General features: G+C 42.2%; 1 protein-coding gene across 1 annotated transcript in view; it reads left to right on the forward strand.

The window, feature by feature from the left end:
- Positions 1–15599, forward strand: part of LOC141166758 (all-trans-retinol 13,14-reductase-like) — a 48684-nt gene that overhangs the window by 9830 nt on the left and 23255 nt on the right. The window contains 5 exon segments of the mRNA XM_073653740.1: positions 8548–8730; positions 9174–9415; positions 10235–10436; positions 13238–13435; positions 15143–15265. Of these exon segments, the coding sequence (XP_073509841.1) occupies positions 8548–8730; positions 9174–9415; positions 10235–10436; positions 13238–13435; positions 15143–15265 (948 nt within the window).

Genomic DNA, 15599 nt, shown 5'->3' on the forward strand with positions numbered 1-15599 from the left:
CACCACTGGCGGGTTCCATTAGTGACATTAAACTTAGAAGACATAAATCCTGAAGCTGAAACCACTACCCTAAGATCTAATTGCAGATCTAATAAAACCTATCAGACTGAATTTTGCGAAAACTTCCTCCAGTTATCCCCAGTGGACCCTGTCAAAGGTCTTCTTGACATCCAAAGTCAACAGTGCATTGGGGATCTTGGACAGCTCTGTTATCTTAATTAGATTTATCATCCGTCTCAATCCATCCTTGTCATCCTGTGACAAATTCAACCTGATCTGGGGCCACTAAGTAAGGTATCACCCTACTTAACCTAGAAGTTATTAATTTTGAAAAGATTTTTACATCACAATTCAAAAGAGAAATGGGTATATAGTTCTCTGGTTACCCCGGATATTTTCCTGGTTTCAAAAGAGTTCTAATTCTAGCCTCAAGATTTTCTGGAGCTATAGATTCTGTACTCTGCCAATAATTAAAAATCCTAAGTAAATATGGGGATACGTTATCAGTAAATTGATGATAGTATTCATTTGGTATCTGGGCCTGGAGCTGAATTATTTTTAGAAGCTATTTTTGGATTTCTTTTATGGAAAAAGAAGCATTAAGATAACCTAATTGTTCTGTGGAGATTTGAGGAAGATTCAAATTCTCTAGATATAACTGTATACTCTCCTTATTTGGTTGTACAGTAGCAAGATCTTCCCTTAAATTATAAAGTTTATAATAATTAATAATCCGCAAATGTCTCTGCTATTTCAATCGGATTCAGTACATTTATTGGGACCTTCTAAAAACTCCATTTTAGTTTTAGCTTCTTTCTTTTTAATTCTTCTAGCCAATAATGCTCCTGCTCTACCCCCCATGGCATAAAATCTAGTTTTAGAATTTCTTAGTTTGTTCTCATATTTGAACAGTAACTAAATCAAAGTAGGAATCTGAGTTTTGATAAGCTGTCTGAGACTTCTTTAGAAGGAGAAACTTTATTTATTTTTTCCAGTTGTTGAATTTGGGAAATTAAATTACCGTATTTTTCGGACCATAAGACGCACCTAGGTTTTAGAGTAGGAAAATAGAAAAAAAAAATTAAGCAAAAAATGTGGTCATGATGCACTGTTAAGGGGGAGGGGGTCTGCTGTTGCAACTAGTATTGGGATAATGTCCCTCACTTCTGTTAATATCCTCCATCCTGGTATGTATGGCCCCCTCCTTCCTGGTATACGTGGCCCTCATCCCCATCCTGGTATACATGGCCCTCATCCCCATCCTGGTATGCATGGCACCCCTTGATCCCCCATCCTGGTATGCATGGCACCTCTTGATCCCCCATCCTGGCATGCATGGCACCTCTTGATCCCCCATCCTGGCATGCATGGCACCTCTTGATCCCCCATCCTGGTATGCATGGTACCTCTTGATCCTAGTATGCTTGGCACCCCTTGATCCTGGTATGCATGGCACCCCTTGATCCTGGTATGCATGGCACCCCTTTATCCTGGTATGCTTGGCACCCCTTGATCCTGGTATGCTTGGCACACCTCGATCCTGGAATGTATGGCACCCCTTGATTCCCCCATCCTGGTATATGTGGCCCTCATCCCCATCTCGGTATGCATGGCACCCCTTAAGCCCCCATCCTGGCATGCATGGCACCCCCTGATCCCCCATCCTGACATGACCGCCTCATGGGCTAACGATATATTTTCGTCTGACACCATCTCGTTATCATTTTCAGCAAAATATTTGGTTCAATTTTCCCTAATAAAATCAGCATCCAATAGTAAACAAGTATTTAATTGTCAGAGGGGAATCTAACTGCTGCATATTGATTCTTCACTGTTAGAGAAAAAGGAGCATGGTCTGATCATGATGCTACTCCTATCGATGTATCTGACGCGCCCCCTGGGCCAGTGTTGTTTGGGGGATACCCGGAGCCGGATCAGATGGGGGTTGTAGTCTCCGAGTGGCGGTGACCCGGTCCGTGCCCAGGGTGTCAAGCTCAGTGTGTGGCAGTCCTACAGATGTTACTGGATGTTCTTTAGTGTCGACTACGCCACCCGTTGATTTGCGGTCACTACGGCCGCCGCTGCAGCAGGGTCCGCTGAGGCTGGTGGTGTGTGTGCAGCTCAGGTAGTATAACCCCCAACGGGAGGGGTATAGCCTCAGGGGGTCAGTTGCAGAGGATGGTGGTTGTGGAGGTGCAGTGAGGATAGTAATGAAACTCAGAGTCGGGCTGTGCAGTTCAGGGTTTTTACTTACTGCTTTTGTGTTGGTCACTCCGGCCTTGAGTGACCGCCCGAGCCGTGCTGCGTCCACCAGGTCCTGGACTCGGCCAACCCCCAGGTGATTCTGGAGCGTGGTCCTGAGCTCCCTTTCTGACTTGTCCTTCTCTCTGGCCTTCCCCACCAGGGATCCACCTAAGTCCGGCTCCCTCGGGCCTCTTGTTGGTAAACCCTTGTCTCTGGGTTCCCTGACCCTATTCTTGGTTTGCCTTCCGGGTGGATTTAGTGGGTGGTCGTGGCAGATCCTGCCCACGACCTCCGGTCTCTGGCTAAGGATTAGGGCCCTCCACCAGCTTGGGATCCGGTACCCTTGTGCCAACTCTTCACCCTCTGATCTAATCTTGGGTTCTTGGAGTTCTCTCTTCTTCCCCTCTGGGTCCTTCTTTCTCCTCTCTCTCTCTCTTGGCCTTGGAGCTGCTCTTCTCCTCTGCTCTCCTCCTCTGACTCTGCAAAAAGACCCTGATCTAAGATGGTTCCCACCTTATATACTCCCTCTATGTGTGAGCTCAGGTGACCAGCACCCAATGAGCTCCTAGCACTACCCAGACTGCTCCCCCTATCTGCCCCTACACTACTGGGATGTTCCACCCCCCTCCCACTCCAGTCAGGGACAGACACTGTCGTACCTGCACATTTCTCTAGTGGGAGTACCATTGATCTGTCCCCCGGAAATGGGATGTGTGTAGTGCATGCAGCCTACTGAGCTCAGTTCCACACTCCATCCTTACCCGGGAGTGGAATACCACACCTCTGGCTGAGGTGCAATACCCCTGTAGCAGCCGAATCCTCAGGGTGCTACATATCCACAAAATTACCTAACATTTTACTATAAACTAGGAAATAATGGATTCTACTATATGAACGATGCCTAGGTGAAAAAAAGGAATAATCTTTTTCATTCGCATGTACAGTTGAAACCAGAAGTTTACATACACTATATAGAAAGACCCATATTCATGTTTTTCTCAATATCTGACATGAAATCAGAGTAAACCTTTTCTGTTTTAGGTCAATTAGGATTACCGTAATTTTTATTATTTGCCAAATGCCAGAATAATGAGAGAGAGAATGTTTTAAGGCATTTTTATTACTTACTGCAAAGTCAAAAGTTTACATCCATTTCATTAGGATTTGGTACCATTGCCCTTAAACTGAATGACTTGGGTCAAACGTTTGGGCTATCCTTCCACAAGCTTCTCACAATAGTTGGTCGGAATTTGGGCCCATTATTCCTGACAAAACTGGTGTAACTGATCCAGGTTTGTAGGCTGCTTTTTCCGCTTTGCCATACATTTTCAATAGGATTAAGATAAGGGCTTTGTGATGGCCACTCCAAAACATTGACTTGGTTATCCTTAAGCCACTTTGTTACCATTTTGGCAGTATGCTTAGGGTCATTGTTCATTTGGAAGACCCATTTCTGCCCAAGCTTTAACTTCCTGGCTGATGTCTTGAGATGTTGCTTCAGTATTACCACATAATCTTCTTTTCTCATGATGCTATCTATTTTGTGAAGTTCATCAGTCCCTCCTGTAGAAAAACATCCCCACAACATGATTCTACCACCCCTGTGTTTCACAGTTGGGATGGTGTTCTTAGGCTTCAAGCTTCTCCCTTTTTCCTCCAAATGTAATGATGGTTATTATGCCCAAAAAGTTAAATTTTAGTTTCATCAGACCACAGGACATGTCTCCAAAAATTAAAGTCTTTGTTTTTGTGTGCATTTGCAAACATTAATCTGGCTTTTTTATGATTCTTTTGGAGTAATGGCTTCTTCCTGGCAGAGTCACCTTTCAGCCCATGTTTATAAAGTACTCGTTTCTCTGTGGTTATTGACACAATCTTACCAGCTTCCGCCATCATCTTCACAAGGTCTTTTGCCCTTCAGTTGATATGCACGTGTCGTACTGTGGCGCCCTTGTCTATAGCGCCACAAAATGCCTGTATGTGTGACATAATTCATATGTATTACCAGCAATGGTGAGGGATAAGTTCTGTGCTGTTTTCATTACATACACCTATTGTTACCCGATCCTTTACTGAAAGATTGTGCACTTTTGTCCAAACCAGGAAGTTTTGCACGATCCCTCAGTTAGGGGAAGAGGTGCTTCAGTTCTAGATGTAGTGTGAGGAAGGAGCATCATGGAGTTCTCTGTGCAAAGGAGAGAAGTGTACTCTCTGCATGTACAAGATGCACAAGGCCGGGTCTCAGTCCCGCGAGCACAGAGACTTCCAGGGTCCGTGCTAAACTGAAAGACTGCTCAGTCTTTATGACTAGCAGAAAAGTGCTTTTTCCTAGGGGCTCAGTGGCGCATAGAGTCAGGAACACTACTACAGGAGAAAGTAGGTGTTTTCCACAGGATCTAAGCTGCCTGCTTGCTAGAAGGGATCACGGATCCAGTAACTGTTCACCTTGGACCCCTGAGGACCCAAGTAATCGTTTACCAGGGATATAATGAGCAGCAGGAAAGCTACACAACCTCACACCAGAGAAAACTGAACCCTCAGGTCTGTCCAAAACCCTGTATGCGAATTGCATAGAAGTTTCTGGAACTGCCAGGGCGGCACAGGACCAAAGCACGTTCATCTCTGGGACACAGAACGCGTCTCCTTCCTGAGCAGTATGATGGCTGGACATTCCCATCTTATTTGTACTTGCGTATAATTGTTTGTACAGATGAATGAGGCACCTTCAGGTACCTTGATTAATTGTACCCAAGGATGATCCAGACTTGTGCAAGTCCACAATTCTCTTCCTGATATCTTGGCTGATTTCTTTAGATTTTCCCATGATGTTACACAAACAAGCAGTGTGTTTCAGGTGTGCATTAAAATACATCCACAGGTGTGTCTCTAATTAACTCAGATGTTGCCTAAAAACCTACCAGAAACTTCCAAACACGTGACATCATCATATGGACAGTCCAGAATGGTTTAAAGGCATAGTAATCTTAGTGTATGTAAACTTTTGACTTTGCAGTAAGTAATAAAAATGCCTTAAAACATTCTCTCTCTCATTCTGGCATTTGGCAAATATTAAAAATGATGGTAATCCTAATTGACCTAAAACGGGAAAGGTTTATTCTGATTTCATGTCAGATATTGAGAAAAACATAAATATGTGTCTATTTATATATTGTATGTAAACTTCTGGTTTCAACTGTAAATATCTCTATATATCATGTAGATGGTATTCCATAATTAATGGTCCAAGCTCTTTCCTGGTAGCTTTTAATGAAGAGCAATCTATGGTCTTTGATACAGGGATATTAAAATTGGCACATATAATTTGGAAACCCTGTGAAAAGTCTTTAAATTTTTGTAAAAATTTACGAACAAATGCTATTTGGGGGGTATAAGGTAGCAATTGTATAGATCACATTATCTATACAGCATATTAAGATAATAAATCTTCCCCCAGGATCACTAAATACCTTAAAGAAGTGTCCACTACTTTATCCCCCCCCCTCCCATGTATCCTCCCGCGGCCCCTAAGACTTTTTGTAAATACCTTCCGTTGCAGATAATGCCTCTGAGCGGCGCTATCGGTGACCGCTCACAGGCATCACGTGACCCCGCGCTGACGTCGCAACAAGTGAGGTTTGACTCAGCGCTGGGGTCCCCGCGGTGGCTGCTGGGTTGTGGGTGGGGTTTCCCCCTGCATCACACCCAGCATCCACCGCGCGCTTTACCAGTGAATGGGGAGAGGCAGAGCGTGCGGTGGATGCCGGGAGTGAGGCGGGGGATAACCCTGCCCACAGCCTGGCATCCACTGTGGAACCCTCGGCTGCTGCCTGGACTTGTCGTGACATCAGCGGATGTCAGCGCCGGCTGCAGCTGGGGGTCACGTGATGCCTGTGAGCGGCCAGTGATAGCGCCACTCACAGGCAGAAACAGCAGAGGGAGGTATTTACAATAAGTTTTTGGGGCCCTGGGGGGATACATTGGGGGGGGGATATAAAGTAGTGGACAACCCCTTTAAGTTGTTTAAACACAATGGAGTCTTTGATGAAAATAGAAACCCCCGCCTCTCCCCCCCCACACACTTGCAAAAAACCTGTATAGAAACATGTTTCATCCTTGGGCTACCATTCTCTAATTAATGTGATTCTTGTATGCATGCTATATCACATTTACATCTAACAAATTCTCTCAAAGCCATAGATCTTCTAGCTGGGGAATTTAACCCCTTTGCATTAATGGATAGCAACTGAAAACTCATGATTCAAATAAGGACATTTATACTCCCTAAGATTTATGCTGAGACTTATGACATGACAAACAGACATATAACATAAAAAAGGGCAACAACACATAATAACACCCTCCACCCCCCAAAAAACTCCCCTATTAGGCAGAAAAACTGCCTTTTTGGGGAAATGGAACAATACATGTAAGATACAGTATATGAGAGAAACTCAGTCCCATTATAACCTGAAAGTCCAGCAGGACTACTGAGTCTCCTTCCAAATTAATTCTTTGACCATTCCAGGTCTATTTTCTTCTGATTGCCGTTAATTGAAGACACATTTGCAGAACTAGAGGCAAGCAAATTCCATTTTTTGCTGGTAATGGTGTTTGGCAGACGTGTCGATCCTGAATAAAAAATAATCATTTTAACAGGAAATCCCCTTCTATATGTAATTGTTACGTGCACGCCACTAGGTTTAGATAGGGGCAAGACAGGTCTCATGAATTGTTGGAATACTGGGGGAACCATTACTCAGGGCGACCATACAATGCAGCTTTCTCAGGCATAACATGTATTCACTTGCTGGCAGATACACTTGACAGAGTCCTCATGAACAGGTGAACAGTAGGATTTAATGTGACTAGTTGCTGGATGCTTAACGTCATATACCGTATCTACCCGTCACATAATATTATTGTCTCTCAGGATTTTAGCCACTTTCATAAATTCTTTTGTTCTAGAAAGTGTTGACATGGACAAATCTGGGAAAACCAATATATTTTGAAAGTTATCAGGTAAATTCGGTTTCTTCCTTAAATTCTGCAAGAAGGTTTCCTTTGTTTTATAAAGGTGAAATCTAGCCAAAATATCCTGTGGCAACGCAGGATTAAGATTTTTAGGTTTTGGGATTCTATGAATTATCTCTATCGTCAAGTCTCCAAGTTCTAATTCAGAAAGAGCCAACTGCAGCAATTTACAAAAGTGATTAGCCAGATCTGTATCTAAGGCCACGGCCCCACTATCAGTATTCGGTCAGTATTCGTTCTCAGGAGTGGGAGCCAAAACCAAGAGTGGGTGATAAATGCAGAATTGGTGACTTGTTTCTATTATACCTTTTCTCTGATTGTTCCTCACCTGGTTTTGGCTCCCACTCCTGAGAAAAAATACTGACCAAATACTGATAGTGGGGCTGTGGCCTAAAATAGATTCAGAGATTCTCCTCACCTGTGCATTGTTCCGACGGGATCTGTCTTCCAGGTCACAAATCTTGCCTTTAAGATAATTTACCTCTTCTTTTAAAGCTGTGTTAGCATCTATCAAATCATTATGTGAAGAAGAATATTCCGCCATTTTTGTTTCAATATGTACCGTGCGATCTCCTAAAGAATCTATTTTTTTCCCCCTTTAAATCTTTCAACATATCGCGCATATCTTCCTGCAAGGAAGCTCTCAAAGAACCAAGAAGAGAGTGCATAGTTGTTTTTTTTTGTAAGAGGCACCTCGGGGTCGCCACCACTGTCACCATCACCATCTCCCTCGCCTCCATCAGATACCGTTCAAGGAGGTCCTCCGCTATAAACGTGCTGAATGGAAGGGTGCTGCCACAACTGCAGTTGAAGATGTATCTCGGACACAGAAGTCTGTAAGTTTCGCTGGCGACCCCGGCTTGCGAGTTCTCACTCTCGGCATCACGCTTTACGACTAATGCGCGACTCACTGCTGTGCAGTGCGGTGAGGCTCACGGCGTCTGATGTGAGATGGGGATCCTGAGGAATGATGCAGTCATGCGGTGCTGTGCAATGCTACTCACAGCGTCCAGAGCACTCGTCATAAGAGGATCACGTGGGACATGGAGCGAGATTACATGAGACGGGATCACTATACGGCACTATGTGGCAGGAGGGAGATCATTTTCGGATAGAAGCTAAGTCTCAAGCTGCTTCAGAGTCCATCGATGCTGAGCTCCTGCTCAGGCTCATGCAGCTGACACAATCAGCATGTCAGCCACCATCAACCTATTATTTTGATGATATGCAGCATTCTCATTCCCATTCTTGTGTCTCTGTTCTTTTTTACAGTTTTCTCTCCTGAAAAAGTCCCGGATAAACTGGACGCCATAGTTATTGGCAGTGGAATCGGAGGACAAGGAGTAGCTGCGCTGCTCGCCAGGGCTGGAAAACGGGTCCTGGTCCTGGAGCAACTGGGAAAATTGGGTGGCTGCTGCCATACTTTCAATGAGAAGGGCTATGAGTTTGATGTGGGTGAGTAAGATACAATGGAGACAGATACCAATACTTAACATGCTTCACCAGACATCAATTATCCACAACATAGGTGATAACTTGTTGATCGGTGTCAATCCTAGTGCTCACGCCTTCACCGATCAGCAGAACAGGGAAACTTTTATCCACGTTGTAAAGGAGCGATAGTGCGCATGCTCGATCTCTGCTCCATTCATTCCCTATGGGGCTGCTGAGCACTGTGCTTGTTTTATTCTTTTTATCGGCAGCCCCATAGAGAATGAACGGATCTGCAGTCGGGCGGCCAACCTGCCACTCTATATTGTAACAGTTAAAAGTGCCACATCGGAGATAAAAATTCCCCGTTTTGCTGATCGGTGCGGATCTCAGCAGTTAGACTTCAAACGATTAGTAAGTTCTCACTGGACAACCCCTTGAACAATGACCTTTACATTCCCCTGCAGGAATTCATTACATTGGTCAGCTGAATGAGAAATCTCCATTTCGGATTTTGGTGGACCAGTTGACAGATGGTCAGCTGCAGTGGTCTTTAATGGACAATCCATTTGATGTGGTGGTCCTGGGGGATCCAAACAATGGCCGTCGTTACAACATGAGATCTGGGAGAAAAGCCTATGCTGATGAACTGAAAAAGGCATTTCCAGGAGAGGAGAAGGCCATTGATGATTTTGTGCTGCTGGTTAAGGTTAGTAGAGTGATGAATGAGGCCTTTTACAACTATCACCAATTGCCTTAGTAAGCTACACAAAGCTAGGTCCTCCACAGAGGAAGCCAATCTTAACAGCACTTCTAGAATCCAAAGGGATCATAAGCAACCCACACCTCCATTATATCCATATACATCCTTCATACTGGATTATTGGATTATTATTTTTAGGGGTTGTCCAAAATGTTGGACAACACCTAGAAATAAAAAATGGCTGTTCTTTTTTTTTTTTCAAAATGGTGACACCTTTGACCATGGTTTGTATCATTTATTGCAACTTGGCCCTATGAAATAAGAAAGCTAAGGTAATGACGTTCCTTTGTTTGGTCATATTGACCAACGAGGCCTGTGATCAACTCCAGTGGTTTAGTAACTAGAATGAGAGGGTCATCCGTGGCACACCAATTCACCACACCATGGTATTTAAAAGTGTTCTTTCTTTTGCAATATGATTGGTCTTAGAGGGGATATCTATGATCACAAAAGCAATTGGGCCAATGCTGGGGAAGTGAATAAAATCCGCTTCACTTACAGCGCCTCCATTCCAGTACCTTCCTTCAATCACTGGCTGTGATTGCCTGCAGTAATCAAAGGCCATCAGGGTGCACTGGATCAGCTGCAAAGAAGCCATAGGGGTCCTTTAAATAGATAAGAAAAGAATTAAGTTTTTACATTCTTCACCATTGGGACATTTTCTCTAAATCATGGAGAACCCCTTTTAGCTGTCATGAAATATTTGGTATAAAAAAAGGTGGATTTCAGTGTCAGCTAAATCTAATTATTATCTGTACTGTCTAGAAAGTGGCTGGTCGGGTCCCAGACATGGGCATCCTTAAGATGCTCCCCTTACCGATCTCCCGATTCTTGTGTGGCACCGGCATGTTGAATTGGTTCTCCCCGTTTTTCCGGTACGCTTCACGCAGTGTGACCGAGGTTGTCAGTGAATTCACCAAGAACAAGGAGTTACAGGCTGTCCTAAGCTACATATTTGGGACCTATGGTAAGTGTCCAGAAATCTGTCGTAAAAGTAATATTCGGGCTTCTTAACATTTACATTCATAATATACAGGACTGACTTTATACCTGTAGTGGAATATTATTACAATGTCACTATGTGTGAAACCCAAAGATGTATACAGATGTTCTCCAGTTCAGCAAAACATGTCTGTTTTATTTTTCTTAGTAACGGCGACACTCTTGTCTTCAGGCTGTGACTGGTATTGCAGCTCAGCTTTATTTAACTGAATGGTGCGGAGCTGCCGTAATAGAAACGGCTCGTGGACAAGAATACATATAATGTATGAACTGCATTCACTGGGGATATGAATGGTGGCATTGTTAGAATTTGCTGATATTGATAAGGGTGTGTTCATTTGGCAAATGGCAGATAAGCCGACACTGTAAATAATTAGAGTTTCCTCCTATAATTACACAGGTGAGCTGAGCATATATAGGTGTAACTGTACATTATAGAATCACACATTACAGGCTGTGATACTTGCAAAAAGGGTAGTAGGTACTAGCCATGCAGGGTGCCCAAACTTTTGTTTCGGGCCATTTTCCTTTTTGTAATTTTTAAAATGTAAAAGATTACTATATATATATATATATATATATATATATATATATATATATATATATATATATATATATATATATATATAATATATAATATATAATTTTTTTTTTTTTGCCAAAAATACAAAGGAAATATGTCATCTTTAACTTTAGGCCTTTTAGAGATCACTTCATCTTCAACTTGCTTGACTGTTCACAATAACAGTAATTTTGACCAGGGGGTGTACAAACTTTTACATGCCACCGTGTGTATGTGTGTGAGTGTGCGTGGGTGTGTGTATATGTATATACACTGCTCAAAAAAATAAAGGGAACACACAAATAACACATCCTAGATCTGAATGATTGAAATATTCTCATTGAATACTTTGTTCTGTACAAAGTTGAATGTGCTGACAACAAAATCACACAAAAATCATCAATGGAAATCAAATTTATTAACCAATGGAGGCCTGGATTTGGAGTCACTCCTAAAATTAAAGTGGAAAAACACACTACAGGCTGATCCAACTTTGATGTAATGTCCTTAAAACAAGTCAAAATGAGGTTCAGGTGAATTACATCCTAGGGTAATGAAGGAGACAGCAGAGGAAATTATTCAACCACTCTCCATAATCTTTGAAAATTCTTGGAGAATAGGAAAAGTCCCATAAGACTAGAGAAAAGGAATGTTGTCCCTATCTTCAAAAAGAGGAAGAAAGTGGACCCAGGGAATTATAGGCCTGTGAGCCTTACTTCTATGAAAGATCTTTGAACAAATTATTAAACAACATGTATACAAGCACCTTTATGAGAATGAAGTGATTAACCAGAGCCAACATGGGTTTGTAACTAATAAGTCATGTCAGACTAACTTAATTTTCTTCTTTGACAGAATCACTGACTGGGTGGATCAGGGAAACACAGTAGATATAGTATATCTTGACTTCAGCAAAGCATTTGACAAAGTATCTCATACCATCCTTTTTGAAAAAATGGCCAACTATGGAATAGAAAATTCAACTGTTAGGTAGATTCATAACTGGCTTAGTGATCGGACCCAAAGAGTGGTCATAAATGGTTGCACATCCAGTTGGAAGAATGTCTCAAGTGGGGTACCACAAGGCTCTGTCCTATCCCTGTGTTGTTCAACATCTTTCTCAATAATTAAATGAAGGAATTGAAACTGATTACATTTGCTGATGACACAAAGCTAGGAGGGATAGCTAATACTAGAGAAGAGAGAGAGAGGATTCAGAAAGATCTAAACAAACAGGAACTGTGGGCAGCAAGTAACAGAATGGTTTTTAACAGGGAGAAATGCAAAGTCCTACATCTGGGCAAGAAAAATGAAAAAAGCATATACAGAATGGGAGGAATAGGGCTAAGCAACAGTACATGTGAAAAAGACTTGGGTACACTAATAGATCACAGACTGAACATGAGTCAACAGTGTGATGCAGCAGTAAAAAGGCAAACACAATTCTGGGTTGTATTAAGAGAAGCATAGAGTCTAGATCACGTGAAGTAATTATCCCCCTCTACTCCTCTTTGGTCAGACCTCATCTGGAATACTGTGTGCAGTTCTGGGCACCACATTTTAAAAAAAGACATGAAGAAACTGGAGCAAGTTCAGAGAAGAGCGACCAGAATGGTGATCGGTCTACAAACAATGTCCTATGAGGAATGGTTAGAGGATTTGGGAATGTTTCACTTGCAAAAGAGAAGACTGAGAGGAGACTTAATACCTGTCTACAAATATCTCAAGGGCTGTCACACTCTAGAAGGATAAGCTTTATTCTCATTTACACATGGAAACACGAGAAGCAATGGGATAAAACTGAATGAGAGAAGATACAGATTAGATATTGGAAAAAACTTTTTGACAGTGAGGGTGATCAATGAGTGGAACAGGCAGACACGAGAGGTGGTGAGTTCTCCTTCAATGGAAGTCTTCAAACAGAGGCTGGACAGACATCTTTCTGAGATGGTTTAGTGAATCCTGCATTGAGCAGGGGGTTGGACACCATGACCCTGGAGGTCCCTTCCAACTCTGACATTCTATGATTCTATGATTTTACATGAGTTTGGGTGTAGATCTTGAACTCCATTATCTCACAGAACAATGAAATTCTTATTTGGGCTTCGTACTTAAAGAGGTTTTATTTTTTAGTATCAGTTTAGACCCTAATATGAGTCATACGCCTGGGGGAATAAGAAATGATGCCTTTCCTGCCTCCTCAGGTGTGTTCCCAGACAAGGCCAGCTTTTCTCTACATGCCATTCTGATTGATCATTTCATGAATGGAGCCTGGTATCCCACCGGTGGTGCCAGTGAAATCACTTACCACCTTGCACCCACGATTACAAAAGCTGGAGGAGCTCTTCTGTCAAGAGCAACTGTCGAGCAAATCCTGGTGAACAGTGACAAGAGAGCTTGTGGTGAGTACAGGCCATCCATACCTAGAAGCATCATGGACTGTATACATAGACCTTAAAGGGAACCAGTCATCAGGTTTCCCGTTATTAATCTGCTGCCAACACATTATGTCCTTCCTAATTAGATTCCTAAGGATCCATTCTGTGCGCCCCTGCTTCCCGGCATACCACTAAAAAAAAAATGTACCCACTGCTATCCTGCTTGGCCCAATGGGCATGTACACACCTATCCCTGTACCTGCAGTGAGCTTGCTAACCCAGCCACCAAAGGCAGAGGGGCCGGGATAGAGAGCTCACTGCAGGGGCAGAGGGTGGTACTTACAGAGAACTCTGAATTTCAAGACCCAAAATGCTAGTATGTCCTGTGGTCTGAATGGGCACTTAGCATCTGATTTATAAGATTGAACCACATTTATTAGTTTCCCAACTCATTTTGTGACTAAAATGGAATGTGTCGTCAGAAAATGACCAGGTTTTTGTGTTACACACATATACAGTTAGGTCCATATATATTTGGACAGAGACCACATTTTTCTAATTTTGGTTCTAGACATTACCACAATTAATTTTAAACAAAACAATTCAGATGCAGTTGAAGTTCAGACTTTCAGCTTTCATTTGAGGGTATCCACATTAAAATTGGATGAAGGGTTTAGGAGTTTCAGATCCTTAACATGTGCCACCCTGTTTTTAAAGGGACCAACAAAAAAAAAAAAAAAATTAGTAATCTTGCTATTTTACACTGACCACTGGGGCTATTTTAAACTCATACCTGCTGTTCTTTCAGGAAGAGTTTTCAGCAGTTTCATTATCATCAGAGGCAGGGTTACAATGACTGACAGCAGCTCTGTACACAGCTGATAACACAGGATCCACCTATCACAGTAGGTGCTGTCACAGCCGACCTAATCCCTCTCTTTTCACAATGACCTTTGCAGATGCTCATTGGATGCTTCAATACAAAATATAGCATCAGAGTCTGATCATCGCATTCAATGCACTGTGCATTTCTTGAAGCAGGAGATTTGAGTCTACAAAATGCCAAGTGGCTGGTGTGAAAATTGCAATGTTTCTCATTTTTATTTTCAATAATGAGAAATGTAAAAAAATATATAGTTTTATTCATGATATGGAAATAAAACAATGGCAAAATAAAAAAAATACATTTACCACGAAAAGCTGTTTTAAACACTTGGTCATTTTCTGATAACACATTCCCTTTAAAAACCTAAGATTCTGAAATATGGCCACCTTTATAGCTCCCTAAGGCTTTGTGCACACATTGAGTATTTGCTTGGAGAAATTTCTGCAGTGTTTCTGCACCTCCTGGCAGCAAAAATGCTGCGGAAAATACACACGGATTTGGTGCAATTTTGGATGCGTTTTTGACTGATTATAGAGTGTACTCAATGATAAATATGCATGACAAAAACACACAAAGAATTGACATGCCTAAATAATTTTGACAGGGTCTGTGTGATCATGTACCCCCCATTTCATATACGGGGGGGGCCCTCATTCTAGACTGGAAAGCTGGATGACAAGTCCTATGAGAAGTGTAATGGCAGCCATGTTGGTTGTCACTTAGCTTTCATAGGTCTTTGTCTTGCTTCTAAATGACTAGCAATAAGGGTAATTTAAATTGTACTATTATCTATATTGCCGTCAGAGGAATTGTCAATAATTTACTTCTTTTTGGCATTTTTGTAGGTGTTGTTGTCAGAGGAAAGGGCATGGACCCCATAAATATTTTTGCTCCAATTGTAATTACTGATGCTGGAATCTTTAACACGTATGAGAAGCTTCTGCCTCCTGAGGTGAAATCAATGCCAGGTAAATGGAAGCACTATTTTGTTAAAAATCTCTCAGTAAAGGAACAAAAATGAATGATAAAAATAATAAGAAGGGGCATCACTGAGATGAAAGAGTGGGGAGAGGCTTCCTGCTGCAGCCAGAATAAATATTAGTTAGGCAACTGTGATAGATCGGCTCACTCAGCTGCACACAGAGGTAGACACAGGAACACTGTCTCTTTAAATCTTCCGTTGGTTTATTAAAAGTACTGCATAAACCACGGCAATGTTAGGAAAACAAACACGGCCTTCCCGACCTAACAGGAAAAACATAACATATGGCACAGTCTTTGTTGCTACGGGAAACCGCCTGC

The sequence above is a fragment of the Phyllobates terribilis genome, unplaced genomic scaffold, assembly GCF_046119375.1.
Source record: "Phyllobates terribilis strain yellow unplaced genomic scaffold, ASM4611937v1 Scaffold_11__3_contigs__length_659146591, whole genome shotgun sequence".
NCBI lineage: Eukaryota > Metazoa > Chordata > Amphibia > Anura > Dendrobatidae > Phyllobates > Phyllobates terribilis.